The sequence below is a fragment of the Columba livia genome, chromosome 5 (genome assembly GCF_036013475.1).
Source record: "Columba livia isolate bColLiv1 breed racing homer chromosome 5, bColLiv1.pat.W.v2, whole genome shotgun sequence".
Lineage (NCBI taxonomy): Eukaryota > Metazoa > Chordata > Aves > Columbiformes > Columbidae > Columba > Columba livia.
The window spans coordinates 47,907,039-47,923,765 of record NC_088606.1 but is presented as its reverse complement, the minus strand read 5'-3'; the positions used below and the strand labels follow the sequence as shown (position 1 = coordinate 47,923,765).

The following is a 16,727-nucleotide window of genomic DNA, read 5'->3' as shown; positions in this document are numbered from 1 at the left end:
CATGTTCCTTTCGCACCCAATTTTATATAAATTGTGCTGAATAAAGGCAGTGTTAATTATAGCATTTTCTTTTTTGAGCTTGATTTCTGAAGCCTGAAAAATACTTTAATAAAGGTCTCTTGTGTTTCTTATTCTCATAAAGATACTGATTCACTTGATATCTCTGCATTCCTCCTTTCCTTCTCCAGATGATCCTTACTCTTTGAATACTTGTATTTGCCCAAGTTTGCCTCCAGATCTCAAATTCTCTGAACTTGCTGCCATGTTCATTCATTATCTCTGTTTACCTTGGGCTCTTCACTGTTTGGCTCCTCTGAGCAAGCAGGAGAAGCTTGGTGGTGTACAAAATTTACACTGCTGCTGTTGTTTAGTGTTTGTGGACTCAGTGTGACATATAGCTCCAGGTTGGGGGGGGCTATGACTAGTCCAGCTAGACTTTTGGCTCTGAGGGTTGTTGTCTGCCTCCTGAGGACCTGCTTAGGTGTCTGTCTCCTGGACTTATGCCTGAGGCAGTGACATTTACAACAGACTTCCATGCAAAGAAGAAATAGTTGCTTTTATTTTCTGTGGAGTATGACCCTGTATTTTAGTATTTTTCCTCCAGTGCTTCTAAGTTGGTCAAATTCATGTGAGTCTTTAAGAGAAAGTTAGTACCTACAAATTTACGAACTTGTACTCCAAAGTGTTGAGGAATTTAAATTTGTTTTGAGAGGTCATTTGACTTGTTTTAAGTTTCAATGTTTCAGTCATTCTGGAAATCATACAAATTGCAAATATTTCAGCCCAAGCAAGTGAAATCTTACAAAAAATGTAAAGCAGTTGAAAGCAGGCCATAGGGAGTTTGGAAGGCCCCTAACATCAGTGCCACCATCGCTGCCCAGAGTACCCTAACCTGTCCCCTACAAAAGTATCTCTAACCTTTGTAAATTGTTTCCCTCATCTTTCCCCTCTTCTGTCTATATCTTTTCCTAGCGAAAGCCAAGTCCAGATGCGGTGCCACATTCTTCCCCTGTGCTAGTGGGATCCACTGCATCATTGGCCGCTTCCAGTGCAACGGCTTTGAGGACTGTCCTGATGGCAGTGATGAAGAAAACTGCAGTAAGTATGAGCCTGCTTTCGAGTGCTGCCACTTCTTTTTCTTTTAGCTGATTAATACTGCTTAGAAAGGAATCATTCACTGACCTTTAGTTTCTGAGTCAAATATTCTCCCTGTCATTTATGACCAGGATAATCGTTGTGCTTTTCACTTTGTAAATGACAATCTTTCTTTTTTTTTTAAGGTCCAACTCAGTTTTGTTTTGTATATAATGCCTATATGATACTTCAAGCCCCTTTGGAACTTTGAAATGAGATTTAAGCTGTATGTTTGCTTTGGTTACAGGTTCTCTGTATTCAAACGTAACAAATTGGGCAAATATTAAGTATGACTTTAAATTGTTTAATTTTTATTTGCCTGTTTCTTGTCACTGAAGAATGACCTATTTGTTCATCAGCACATTTAGGTTTGTCTGTTTATACATGTTCACAAAAAAAAAAAAAGCATACAAAGGGTTATTTAATGAAACAGGTTCTTGGAAGGAGAAGGTGGTTCTCAAAGTCAGGCATGCATGCCAATGCACTAGCTTGAGCTGCTGTTCGGCAAGGAAGTCTCAGCGGAGAGATCATCTGAAGTACTACTGAACTTGGGGTAAACTCCCTGTGTGTGGCTGCATAGATCCGTTTGTATCTCTAAGTCTAACAGGTATATATCATAGCAGTAAGGAAAGGTGATATTCGATCCAGCAGGTCTGTTGCTATTATCAGGAGCTGCTAAAAGCGTGGGTCTGTAGATAGAAGCTTGTGGCAAATACTTGCTCATTCTTTTGTTGAAGCATGCTGTATTTTTCCTTTTAATGAAATATAAAGGTCAGGAGGAGGACAACAGACACTAGCTTTCAAAGATAACAAAAGGGGTGATCTTTACAGTGATCTATCACTGTCTGCTTATTGGAGGATCTGCCTTTCTCATTCTTGTGTTTTCCCCCACAGTATGAACATCTCTTAAGGTGCCATCTGTTGTTGGCATAGAGAATCTGGTTTGGGCTCTAGGAGGACTGTGGCAGGGAGATAGAAGCTCTGTGTAGCAAGTGAAGCTAGAGAAACAAGACTGAAGGTTAAGAAAATAACTTTGGCTTATGCTTAAACAAGTAGATTAGAAAGAAGTTTTGATGAAAGCACATTGAATATCCTTGAGGTGATGGACTGACAAGTGACAAGTCTCAACTGAAAATTCACCAGCTCATGGAATTGATTATGAATGATGGTTTCCCATGAGCTTGTAGTGTGTAGCTGTGATGGGACCTTACAGCTGATAACATGCTGCTGGATCTCCCTGTTTCTCTATGCCATTTAAGGGTGCACTTGGTATTTTCTAGCATATACGAGTGTCTAGCTTATGTAGAGGAACAATACGGTACGCCCTAAAGTGACCTGGAAAATCAATGTGCTATGCAAGTGTGCAGTAGTTTCAGACCAAAGGATACTTAGCATGTTCATGATCAATGTGTTTTTGGGGAGCTGGAGGAATTCAGTGTTTGTCCTATATACTGCAGGTTATATGCATGGCAGGCTTTGAAGTTCTTGTTTGTGTGTGTGTGTGGTTGTGTTTTGTAGGTTTTTATTGTTGTTTGTGGTTTTTCTGTTTGGAGTTTTTCTAAGACCCTTTAAAGCAGCTTTTACTTTAAGGAATAAAAAATAGGAAGCCAGTTATTATTTAGGAACTGTAATCCCCTTTGTTATTGTGGCAGAGAATCACTTTGAAGCAGATGAGGCATCTAGATGGCTTTTTTAAGTGGGAAAGTTGCTTTCCATTTCAGTCACTTCATTACCAAAAACTGGCAGGAGTTGAGAGAAGAGTGCCAAAAATTATCAGGGACACAGAGACTGATTTATGAGGAGATACTTGTCACGGTTGAGACGGACAAGCGACATGGACCAAGTTCTTTCAAGATGAAAGTAATGGATGCCATTTATTGCTACAAGTGCCTTTTTATACAATTCTACCAGTTCATGTGTCTTTTCACTATTGGTTACAAGTTACAGCACTAACATCTCATTGGTTAATTTTCCTATCATCCATGTTATTCTTCTATCCCCTTCTCTCTCACGGGTACATCTCTCCTCTCTCCGGATACTCCTTTACTCCCATCCTTCTCAAGGGTAAATCTTAATATCTCAAGGCTGATCTCTACTCTCATATTTTCTGTCAAGGATTCCACAGACCCGCTGCAGTTTCCCACAATTCCCTCTTTTTTTATTTATGTTAAAAATGCTGCCCTCATTGTCTGCTGCAGGGCCCTTTGCAGCAGAGAAATCATGCATGGCAACATTAGTAACACAACCACAACAATCATCAAAAGGATCAGTCCTGTTTTCACTACTGATAACAACCATCCTAAAAACCCTCAACCACTAAGCAATTTATTTAACAAATCCCATCAAAATCTTCACACCCATGTCCTTGAGCTAATAACAAAAAAATCTATCGCGGCCCTACTCTTCCATGTGGCATGTCTTACAGAATCTACATCTAGAAAGAGTCCACTTAAAGCCTTTTAAGTTCTGTTAGTTTGCTTAACTAGCCAGCATGCTAATTTTCTAAAATATTTAAAGCTTTTAGCTGTGCCAACACCAGATACAAGAGATCCTAAAACCCTTAACCTTGATCCCCAAAAATCTACATTATCATCACATTTTGACTCATATACACGCAAAAAAGTGTTTTTCTCGTCTTGCTCTTCTGTGATCTATTATCATAGATACATTGGGCGTTAAGAGAGTTAATAGTCCCAAAATACACAGTCCTTCAACAGTATTAGAAGGAATTCCTGGTCAGGCTCTATCTCCACAGATCAAAAATACACCATACAGGAGGTTTTGGGGTCGCTGTTCCCACATTATCAATGACATTCCTTGGATTCTTCTGCGAGGCATTACACCATTGAGTTTCATTTCTATAGTCACTAAGGGTAGCATTAACATTTTGCAGTTTTATCCATTCATGCTTTAGCATATTGTCCTGGCACTTTTCACAAACCGACTGGATACAAGTGTCCATGGGCATAGATGCCAGCAATTCCAGTTCCTGTGGTTCAATGTCTATTTCCAGGAGGCAATTAATCCAAGGTGCCATGTTAGTATTATTACAGTTTGATGCAATGCCTTTGCACCGACCACTATTTTGAAACAATTGTGTGATGCTGCTGTAGTCATCAAGGGGGATGCCAACCAAGCATGTGTGGAACGGTTTTTCCGGAGACATCGTAGTTAGGCATATAGAGTCCTGGTCAGTCATGTTGGCTAAAGTACTCCACATGTTAGTCTTTGTCTGTGCAGGCATCCAAAACACAGCAGCTGCAACAATCATTGTCAGGAAGATAACACAGGTTTCACGTTTCATGCCAGCAACCGTTGCGGCCCTTGATCTGTAAAGACACAAGCATAACCTCTCCCCCAGGTTATCAATTGATGTGGCCTTTTCCATTGACCATTAACTAGTGATTTGGCCATAACTAATGTAGATTCTTTCTGATTTAGCATGGTTTTGGGTCACACTTGCAAAGTATTTCATCACATACTATGCTTTTGACAATTGGTTTTGTGGTGTTTTCCCTACTTCTCCCCCCTTTTTGTTTTAAAAAAGAACAAAACCAAAACAAAAAACACAGTTCAGAATCAGATACGTGCGTTGGACCTTGACTACGTACTCAGAATCACAAATCAAATTTAGAGTTTCCTCCTTAAAAAGCTCTAAGTAATGTAAAGCTGTGCCAAGTTCTGCTAATTGGGTTGAACCTTTAATAATTTTTACAGAATGATGCCAATTGTTATCTTCACACCAAACCACTACAGCTTTATGAGACTTCCCAGAACCATCAACAAAAACTGTGCAAGTATGTAGGATCAGACCAAATACAAGTATGGCCTATGGCCTGATGTTAAAGACTTGCAGGTTCTGCAGCAATTTACATTTTACATTTATTCATGCCAAAAGCTGTGCTGTTAAGAAAACCAGCTAGTGCAATTTACAAAGACATAGATTACAACTAAAATAAAAAAATCAGAATTAAATTTCACAAATGGTACATATATGACAAAAGGATCATGGCCTATTGAAACTTGAATTCATTCCCTGCTTTTCTTGATCAGAGTAACAAGCAGTATATCAGTCTGCTAGCAATCTCATCATACTGTCCCACAATAGCCACAGGTTGTTTCTATGTTGTAGCTATAAATAGACAAATCTGCAAGTCCAATTGAATACAGTCAACCTGTAAGGTTTTCATAAATTTATTCCTCAAAGTTTCCAACTCCATTTTGGCTGTCATATTTATTGGATATTGTTTTCCCTTACCAGATCGAAGTCCTGTTTCAGATCAATCAGTGTAGTATTTGCTTTATCGAAACATTGGCTGTTAATACTAGTGGAAATACAGCATTTGAAGTTTCCTTGGAGATTTCTCACTTGCAGCAAGCAGATCTGCGCCATCCAAGCAGCTTCTTGTAGGCCATGCAACTAAACAGAATTCTCAGAAAACGTTATTTGAGCTTACAATTTACTTAACAAATCTTAACCTAGGAGAGGTATAGGAGTTTCTAACAACTATAAGAATTCATGTATTAAAACTTTGTTCCAAATTTGGCATTCCATTGGTCTCAAAAAACGGCCTTTCTTTCGTTCTCTCTCATGACCTCAACAACTAGCATGGTGAATTTACTAAGAAGTCACTTACAACTAATTACCACAGAATAAGTCTATTAACAAATTTCTGGTTTAATTTTTCAGTTTCATTAGAACTATGGATCCACTGGTGATGCCTTTAAATTTCATCCTCAGACTCCTTCATGCAGTATTACAGCTCTCTAGCAGTAATATTGCTTGGGGGAGGGGCGTGGGGGGGAATAAAACTTCCCTCTCGCCCCCATCTGAGATGGCAAGACGTACAGCCCAGCATGAAAACCAATCTGGCTCCACTCCACACTCAAATCAGTACCAGTCTGACCCAGAGAAGCACTGAACACTGTGACCCCCCCAAAGCTGACCAGTGTGAAAAGACTGACTTCAGCAAGGAGGTAAAATTATGAGCTCTTTTCTCCAGATGTGCCAAAACCTAGCAAACAAGACAGAAGCAAAAATAAACAACACCAACAACCCTCGATCCAAAGCCGAAAAACAACACAGTGCCACAACAGAAGTGGATGACATAACTTCAGGGAAAGAAAAAAAAAAAAAGACAGAGCAGGGGGGAGTAAAGCCCCCCTTTCTCTGCTTTAAAAGCGGGCAGCCAGGTTTTTCCAGTTGTTTTTTCTTTCTCTTCCTGCTGCAGTTTAGATATAACCAAGGTCATGCAGCTGGCATAATGGCTGGTACGAAGTAGGAGGCTCTGGGAAACTTCTCAGTTACAATGAGCTGCACATAGGCCTGGGATATTTTGATGTTTTGTTTTCCCATTTCATTCCAACTACACTGTATATGCAATTTCAAGTAGCTCAGAAATAGTTACATTCCTTAGCTCCATTTACCTTTTACAATTTAGAGATGTCAAAAAACAGTATAAACCAGTATAACAAACATAAATCCATTAGTCTATTTTCCTAGATCCAAATCATTTAATATTCTAGCAATTTTTAAATACAAACTCTTCCAAATTCACATCTATCATAGCATTTAAACAATTTAAATGCTTTTCTAACAATATAAGCAATCATTCTAATGTGTAAGGATGCATCCTAAGGGGGAGCAAGGTGGAATTTTAGCAGTGGAACCGGTTCCCATTTTGTAATTATCTCCCCAAACAAGATTCTTCTGGTACCAAATATGAATATGCAAACGAAAATACTGAGCTCAGATACGAAAACCATATACCAAGTTCAAATAAGCAGATGGATCACAGTTACACCAATTTAAGACAATATCTCAATTTCTGCATTGCACCTTTGGGCCGCTTACTGCTCAGCCAGGTGGAGGTACCTCTGGGTCTCCCTGTCACAGTAAGTCTGTGCACGCTGGACCCCCATCAGCACCTGCCGCCGCAGCGAGCTGGACTGGGCAAGGCCTTTTTGGTTCGGTTTGGTTTGGTTTTTTTTAGTGTCTCATCTGGTGTGCCACAGCTGTTATTCCAAAACCAGGATTCTTTACATGATGTGCATACGGAAAAGCCTAATCCAGCACACAGAGATGAGACACAGCCTGTCACAGAGTTGCGCAAGTCTGAATGCTGGAATAAAGGTAGCATGCTAGAGGAAAGAAAAAAAATAACAGCTACTACACACAAAATTTTAGAATCACATTCACGCAGTAAAGAACTAAATTACTTATGATCTTCTGTATTATCACAAAACGCACATTTTGAGTCAACAGATTCTCATAATTTAACAGACTGTGAACTTATCGTACCATATAGCACAGGCCTACCAAAATTGCAACATGCTTAAACCGATACCCACAAAGAAAACAGGTTAATGAGGAAAGCATCTTGCAGACTTCAGCAGGTTTACTGTGACCTGTGTGTTATCAGTTAACTCTCTCTCAGCTTGTTGATGTTCAAACCGTTCCAGCTGTAAAACTGTCTGTAATGATCTAATGATCTCTTGTAGAGATTTATTTTGTCCTGCTCTTCTCGCCCTAAAAACAACATTAAGTGCAACAAGGTGTTATACTTCAAGATTCTATTCCCTGGACACTTTTCCCAATCATTTAACGTAAACAGCAGCGAACACTGATTTCAATATTTAACAAGATCTTCCTTCCTCATAATTCCGAGTGCTTTCCTAAGTTTTAAAAGACCTCCCAATACTGATTTTTCAGGAACACAACTGAAAACAATTATTCCTGACCCCATCTTGCAAATAAAAACCTTGAGAAGGGGGAGGGAGGGCTAGAAAACACAGGCTGCTTGCAGCACGACTGGGAAAAATGGGGAGAGAGTTTTACGGCGCACTGAAAAACAACTAGTAAAACAATTAACTCACATTCCTAACAAGCTGCTTGATTTTCAGAGAGGCAATACACAGAAACACATAATATGTACTGTAAAACTTGCAGATAACATATTGATAGCAAACATTAGCATTCTCTACTGCTAATTTCAACACCAATGCTTCGTTAGCTTCTAAGTTTTCGACCTGCTTATTGATGGCCTCTTGAAGATGGTCAATAAATGGCATGTAATTCTTATTGGGACCCTGATTAATAGTTGCAAATGATTTGGCTGCATTGTTGGTTTCAGGCACCTTTATCATAGCTCGATATGCGAGGTCTGTTGACTGCCTCAGGATTTCAGAAAGTTATCGTGCCTGTAGTTGTGGTGTGTCAATTAGTGCCTCTTCCAGAAACGCACAGGGTCCCGTGGTTTAACTGTAATCGAAACTGGGGGTAAATCCCAGCTTTTTGGTAAGTTCGGTTTACACTCTGAAACTCTACCCCCTCCCTCAGGAATTCGCTTTTCAGCAGTGTGGGAGGGAGGCGGGGGCAGGTTGGGGGGGCTCAAATCCATAGGAATTACGTTATTTGGCTCGATCTGGCTCACCACGGGGGGGTCCTCCCCACCTAAATCTCCAGGCAGGGGGGAATAGGAAAAAAAAAAAAGTCCATTTTTTTTCTTCCGCGACTGATAGCGGCGGGGCAGAGGGTTGAACTGTGATCAATGGTGGTGACGCAGACGGCGGAACTGCGGTTGATGATGATAGAGGAGAGGTTTGAGCCGTGATTGATGACAGCAGAGCGGTCGGCCGAACGCACCGCCCCGACCGGTGTTTTGAGGGCCCCTCCCGTGATTGTTTATAACCCAATGCTGTTTTTTCATGTGAGTCTTTCATAGCTTTTATCTGATCTCGGGGCCACACATATGTATACGAGTCTTTTATAACTTTTTTCTGATCTCGGGGCCACACATACGTACGCTCCTCCTTTACTCCTTTTAACTTTCCAAGAAAGTGCCACAGATCCTTATCCGTGTCAGATAATGTGGACTTGGGCGGTTTTGACGAATCTTTAGTGACAGGGGGGTCAGAGCAGTACTTAATCTTGCTTTTTTCTTCGAATCTGGCCCAGGAGAGCCAGGAAGACCATCCCCCTCCGCCGCCTCTGCCTGTTGCTGTTTTAACTCTTTCAGAGTATCTAATAACAAGCGCCACGTCGTTAACAGTTCTGTTGCTTCCTTGGACCCTTGGGTAGCACTGTCAAACAATTTATCTCCCAAGTCCATCCATTGTGACACACTAAATGCTGTCACAGGATTAACCTCTAAACCTTGTGCTTTGCCCCATAGTAACATTTTTCTTAAAGTCAGTTCCGGAAGGCTAACACCCTGCTTCTTCAGAAGCAGCTTCCATGTGGATAATATAGTACCCTCTTCTTTAGATAAGTTTCACGCCCCCTGTTCCCAGTAGCTCACCTCCTGCTTAGCGAGGTGTCTTTTCAATCGATCCTGATCTTCGGCAGCTCTCCTCGGCTGCTCTTATCAGCTGTACCGGGCTCCGTCTCCACAGCTCTTCTTCGGCTGTTCACAGCTTCACGCTGTCACCTTGTCATGCGAGATCCTCTTCAGGCAGGATCACGTCGGGGTCACCATATGTCGCGGTTGAGACGGACAAACGACATGGACCAAGTTCTTTCAAGATGAAAGTAGTAGATGCCATTTATTGCTACAAGTGCCTTTTTATACAATTCTACCAGTTCATGTGTCTTTTCACTATTGGTTACAAGTTACAGCACTAACATCTCATTGGTTAATTTTCCTATCATCCATGTTATTCTTCTATCCCCTTCTCTCTCACGGGTACATCTCTCCTCTCTCCGGATACTCCTTTACTCCCATCCTTCTCAAGGGTAAATCTTAATATCTCAAGGCTGATCTCTACTCTCATATTTTCTGTCAAGGATTCCACAGACCCGCTGCAGTTTCCCACAGATACTAAACCTGCCAAATCATGCATATCTTAGCTAAGTGATGACTGTGTTGGAAGATGAGGCTATATACTGTATATGAAAGGTGCAAACACTGTTCAGGGAGGGATTATGTAGTTACGTATGCTGGGATGTAGCTAAGAGTGGAAGGATGAAATTAGAAAAGAGAAAACTGAGATGAATATCAGGGAAACCTCCTTCATAGTGAGATGAATTGAAGCAGTGATGTAATTTGCTAGAAGTGGTGAAAACTATGCTGCAGGAAGCTTTAAATTAAACTAGACATAGCATCTTATAGCATAATTACAGCTGGGTTTGGCAAGGGTGAGAAGACTACCTAAATGAATCTACTTAAATACTATTCTCTTTTGCTCTGTATGCAACACTGGGCCTTATGTCAAAGGGCCTTCTGGGTGCTACTATACTGTTCATATTACCTGTAAAAAGGAGTTGAAATTCAAACACAGAAAAGTTGATAAATGTCAACATTGCTTTTGTATCAGTTCAAAATAGTGAGGACAGTGGGGAATATAGAAAAAGACAGAAGCAGAGGTAAATAAACCACTGCCTGGCAGTGCTCAGCCAGGGTTGTTTGCTTATGAAACTTGAGCTAAACTGAGTTTGTCACAATGGAAAGCAACAGCCAGTGTTTATGGTAGGCAGTGCTACCCTCCATATGTCTTCAGTGTGAGCAAATGCTGAGCACTGAACAGTCATTGTGATAGGGGCTCTTGTGAAAGTGAACAGAAGGCTTATCACAACAATGGGTGGACTAAATTTATGCTAATTGTAATGAATCTTGCATTAATTAGAAATTTCAGCACTCTTTGTTTAGAGAGTCAAGGTTGGCTTAGTTGCCAAGTTACTCCCACATATTCAGCAAATTGACCAACTGTTGAGTTGTGACCTTTTATCGTTGATTGCTTTTAATGGCTATTTCACTGTCTGTCTGCATAAAAGAATTTCTAATGAAAGATCTCACTTCTGTTCGCAGCGGCAAATCCCTTGCTTTGCTCTACTGCTCGATTCCACTGTAAAAATGGTCTTTGCATTGATAAAAGCTTTGTGTGTGACAGTCAAAATAACTGTCAAGACAACAGTGACGAAGAAAGCTGCGAAAGCCCTCAAGGTAGGCACAGGGTTTTTATTCTATTCTGCAATATTATACCAACTCAAATTAACATGGAACTGGCTCAGTAAAAAAAATATGATTGTGTTGGCTTGCTGTGTATCAGTTCGAACTGTGGTTTCCTAATTCTGCAGATAATGAGTATGAAACAAGTAGAGTACATGGTGCATACATTTCATTGTCAGTGCTCAGAAGACTGGTATCTTTTTCAGATTAATAAAAATGTACTTTGCAGAAGTGCTTAGAATCCTTGATCCAGTGCTCACTGAAGTTGCTGGGAATCCATTTAGTGACCTTTATGATTTATGGATTGGACCCAGGGGGATCAATAATAAAGCTTCAGTTTGAAGTAATTCAGTGGTCTGCCTGTTTACCAGATGAGTAAATCTGTGTAGGCTTGAAACTTTAAATCCTCATTGTTGAGTTACTTTCCAAAACACATGTTTCACTGCATGACAAGTCTACTGTGAAATAATTTATTCCTACCCTTCCTTGGTTTTGTATTTAGGATGAGGACAGGGAAGAAAATTTTTTGTTTGAAAGTTGTTGTGTATTGAGTCTTGTGAGAATCTCAAAATATAATCTCTGACTTTTTTTCTTTTTAACTTATGCTGTAAGTCTACATCTAGTGCTCCTCGGTTTTGTATTCTGTAACTTAATACCATAGTATTTTATAAAACATGAATTATGTAGAAATGACTTTAGGTTAATATATTATCTGTATAGGGCATCAGCTGTTAAACATTTTCATGTCTGAGTTACTACTGAGAGTTTAACGTGGTGCTAAATATTCTTGACAGCTCACAGAGGAAGAGGGAAAACATGCAACAGCAGTGCCAACAAGATAGAGTTTATAGCAATGGTACATGATGGTCTTTTCTGTGCCATTCCTAACCCATGAGCTCTTTCCTTTGGCTCCATATATAAGGACTGAAGGGGTCTGTTGCATTAAGATAATTAATTCAGCAGAAGCTAAGCCCCATGCAAGGCGGCTAGGTTGAACTCCCGAGTGATGCAAATAACCTGAAGTTGGCTCTGTAAGTCCTAATCATGCTCAATGGCTAGTCTGGCGCACAGATGCACAAATAGTGTAATATATACTATAGGCCTGGGCGCAATAGTGTTGAATTCGCACAAGTAAGATTCACAAATAGTGCAGGCCAGTTGTGATCATTGAATATTAACGCTGCAGAGATTCACAAATAGTATAATATACGCACTGCACAGATGCATGAATAGCATAATATATACTATAGGTCTGGGCGCATTCAATGAGAAATTCTCACCACTAGATCCACACGTAATGAGGTTTATTAAAGCAACAGGTGCAAGTTCTTTTAGATGCTGTTAATAAACACACTGTCTGCAAAAACATGCTTTAGTTGCAAAAGTACGCTTCAGTTGAAATAAGATGTTAGTTGCAAGAAATAAGTATTGGTACCATATATATATAAATTCTAAGATTACTATATAGCGCTATTAATGTGTACAACCTTGAAGTCTAAACCTGGTATAACTTAGTGCACAAATCTTGCCCAAGAGCGTCCTCCTGAGGGCAGGCAAGATAGGCTCAACCCATCAGCTGATCCCAGAAGTTTTATTATGCTGTTCCCTTGACTTCTCAGTGATGGTGTCTTCCCCCCACTTCCTCTGTTGTTAGGTTATTTTATACTATTCCACATTTAGGTGGAACTTGAGGGATTCTAGTCATACATAACTTAGATATTGATTGGTTTAGAAATCCTCACTTTGATTTTGAAGGTAAAAATCTTACTACACATGCTTGAAGTTAGGCCAGAGGTGGGTACCCTTTGAGACAGAGGTATGTTTTGGTATTATAATGAGATTATAATGAGCAAAGTTAATCCATCAGACAAATTTCTGGCTCAGTAACAAGCATTTTGGATGGAAATGCATATTTATCCTTTTTAATTGACAGTAGCTATACCTTATCTTCAAAACTGACAGCAGCTATACCATCTGGTTATTGTACCTGTGCTTTGTTAGCAGGGCCTGGCCATGATACCTCCATATCAGTCCACCCCTCATGTCTTTTAATTGATACTACTCTGAGCTTCCTTGGGCACTAGCAATTAAGAATGCAGGCCAGGTGTGTAGGGCGAAATCACACAGAGCAGATATCTTCTGCCCTGCATAGCTGCCTTATGTGCTGAAGATGTGGATATAGATTTATTCTCAATAAGTGTATCCTTGGTATTTAGTTTCAATAATCATCCTGGTAACTAACATGCTTGCTAGGCTATATCACTGCCTGGGAACATAGCTCTGCTCAGATCAGAGCCTGGGAGAGGGATTCTGGCCTCCCCTACCTCCTGTCTTGGGGAGAGGGGTGTGGGGAAGGTGAGGAAAGGGTGAGGGACCAGCGTGTGTGTATTGCTGCTGCATCAGTTCCGCTGCCTGTATGCTAAGTGCTGAATTGTTTTTCACTGCAAGCCTAAGGCAGTCTAATAAGATCAGTGTGAGTCGTAAGGTTTCTCGTTGGGTTTCTTCCTCTTTAATTATTTTTTTATTTGCTTCTGAAGTTTAAAGTAGCAGTGTTATTTTCCAAGGTTGGGATGACTGCTTCCTCTACAGATTAATTGGCTGGATTCACTCCAGGTTGTTTGTTGTCGTGATACTCTGCTTTTGGAAGTGACTGTCAGTCTCAGGAGAAGAAAAGAGCAGTATTTTATGAAGCCATTACTTTTATCTTTGGTCCTTGCACAAAAGTTAGATGAGTAGGAGGGTTAAGCAAAGAAATTCTCTCTTATTCTATGAATGAAAGAGCCCCAAACAAGGAAGAAGGAACTCGCTTTCATATTAGGACCAGAGCAGCAATGGTTTGTGGGCTTTTTTATTTAAGAAAGGAGTCCAAGTACAGGGGTGGAAATGAGGAGTTCTCAAAATGAAATGCTGGTTGTGGGGAGTGTGATTGCCTTTGCCCATTGGCAGCTCAAAGCCTCCCTACATTGCCATTTCACCATCTCTAAGTGGAGCTCTTGCACCTGTCTTTCAAAATGACAACTAAACCGCATAATATCCTCAACTTCCCATCTGAATGCAAATTACAATCCCTGCCGGAGTTCACAGCTATGGGTATGTCTGTCCTGGCTTCCAAACACGCTGACTACTTAGAATTAGAGGCTACCCTGGACAATCTTTCATTTCTCACAGTTCTTTCTACAGCCCCTCTAATTACTGTAACTAGAATGAGTTTCTTTTTAACACAGTACCCAAGAATCCTGGTCATAGAATCATAGAACAGTTGGGGTTGGCAGGGACCATCTAGTCCAACCCCCCTGCAATGAGCAGGGACATCTTCAATGACATCAGGTTGCTCAGAGCACCGTATGGCCCGACCATGAACGTTTCCAGGGATGGGGCATCTACTACCTCTCTGGGCAATCTGTTCCAGTGTTTTACCACCCTCATTGTAAAAAATTCCTTCCTGATGTCTAGCCTGAATCTCCCTTCTTTTAGTTTAAAACCACCACCCCTTGTCCTATTGCAACAGCCCCTGCTAAAAAGTCTGTCCCCCTCTTTCTTATAGGCCCCTACTAAGTACTCAAAGGTCACAATAAGGTCAGTAAGGTGTCTCTGAAGCTTTCTCTTCTCCAGGCTGAACAACCCCAACTCTCTCTGCCTGTCCTCATAGGAGAGGGATTCCATCCTTCTGATCATCCTGGTGGCCTCCTCTGGACCCTCTGCAACAGGTCCATGTCTTTCCTGTGCTGAGGGCTCCAGAGCGGGACACAGTACTCCAGGTGGGGTCTCTCCAGAGCAGAGTAGATGGGCAGAATCACCTCCCTCAACTTGCTGGCCACACTTCTTTTGATGCAGCCCAAGACACGATTGGCCTTTTGGGCTGCAAGCACACATTGCCAGCTTGTGTCCAATCTTCCATCCACCAGTACCCCACAGGGTTGCTCTCAATCCCTTCATACCCCAGCCTGTATGGTTACGGGAGGTTGCCCCAACCCAGGTGCAGGGCGTTGCACTTTTGTTGAACCTGATGATGTTCACATGGGCCCACTTCTCTTTTGTCCAGGTCCCTCTGGATGGCATGTCCCTGAGGCATGTCAACAGCACAGCAGAGTTTGGTGGCATCCACACACTTGCTGAGAATGTACTCAATCTCACTGTAGATATAATAGATGAAGATATTAAATTATACCGGTCCCAGTACAGACCCCTGAGGGACACCACTTGTCACCGGTGTCCATCCAGACATTGTGCTATTGACTACCACTCTCAGGGTACTTACAGACAGAGCAAAGCAAATCTTATGGTTGGACTTGATGTTAAGGGTTTCTTCCAACCAAAATTATTCTATGATTCTGTAAAATTAAGATAGAGGGTTTTCTTCCCACTAGCTATGTTATCATGTGGAATGTGATAGCTTTAATTCAGTGTAACTGAGTGTAGTCTTGACATGAGAGGCATATGAGATTGCCCTCATATGCTATTTTTCTATCTAAAAATGTGTTGATTTATAAATCACTAATCTTCTAAACCACTTTAAGATAGTGTCATCAGCGTTTAACAGATGGGGAAGAGGGGACATAGATCAGCTAAACAAATTGCTCTCAGATTGACATCCAGGCTGGTAGCAGTAGAGCTTCATCCATGCTTGCCTGTTTTAGGGTTATGTCATGAGACTTAATAAATATTTGCAAGCTGTTCTGAGATACTATGATAACATGTGGAATAGAAGTGTGAATTATTAATTGGTACTTTGCTCTCCTTCTGCTCTTGGGTATACTGACAAGTGTTTTAAATTGACACCTCTTCCTATTCCTCTCTGAACTTCAAAGGCCTCCTTTATCCTGCTGTCGTTATTGGAAAGCTCCAGTAGCATAGGGGTTTGGTTTATGTCAGATACTCCTCCATGCATTAAGATAAAGAGGGGTCACTCTGCAGGCTAGGAAAACAGGAATGTGACCCCCTACTGAAAAATGTATTGACCCAACTTTGACATGAAACACTTCAAAATGTGCTGACCTTGGTGAATAATAGGTTTGCTAGCATGCTGCAATTTCAGATTAGCCTGAAAGCATGGGTTTAGAAAGATTAATTTTAGTCATAAGTAGGGGTGGATTCATTTGAGAGGAGGGAGACAGAGGCCCCAGGATTTAGTTCTGAAAATGGGAGGAAGGTCAGATTTTTGAGAACAAATTCCCATCTTCCTTTTTCCTTAGCACTTGTAACTGAGTGTTGCACATCATACAAAGGCTTGCATGTCGTGGGGAAAGTATCAGTTTAAAAACTTAAACTGTGACAATTTGGAAGCAAGTCAAATAATTCCTCTCTAATTCCTGACAGTAATTATTTGTAGCTCTGGTAGCTGCCATGGTAAACTTAAGAGCTGTTCCTTTAATCCCACCCCAGCTATACTTGGTCATCTCTAGTTTCCAGCATTGAAGTAGTAGGGCCAGATGTTTCCCTTAGTGTGGAATGTGATGTAATCATCGAAGTATGTGCCTGAGTTTTGGGATTGGCTGGAGGATATATCTGCTTGGATTATCCACACAAGGCGCATAGGTGAATTGCTCTTCCTAGGGCATTACTCCAGTTTTAACAACACGTACAGCAACTGGAGATTTCTGCTTCTGTTCTACACTTAATGGATTTTAATCCAGGAAAGTTTCTTTC

General features: G+C 40.9%; 1 protein-coding gene across 9 annotated transcripts in view; it reads left to right on the top strand.

The window, feature by feature from the left end:
* Window positions 1–16,727, top strand: part of LDLRAD3 (low density lipoprotein receptor class A domain containing 3) — a 133,691-nt gene that overhangs the window by 74,240 nt on the left and 42,724 nt on the right. For all 9 annotated transcript variants that reach the window (XM_065064839.1, XM_065064838.1, XM_065064842.1 and 6 more), the window contains 2 exons: window positions 973–1,098; window positions 10,941–11,075. In XM_065064839.1, the coding sequence (XP_064920911.1) occupies window positions 973–1,098; window positions 10,941–11,075 (261 nt within the window). The remainder of the gene's footprint in view (window positions 1–972; window positions 1,099–10,940; window positions 11,076–16,727) is intronic.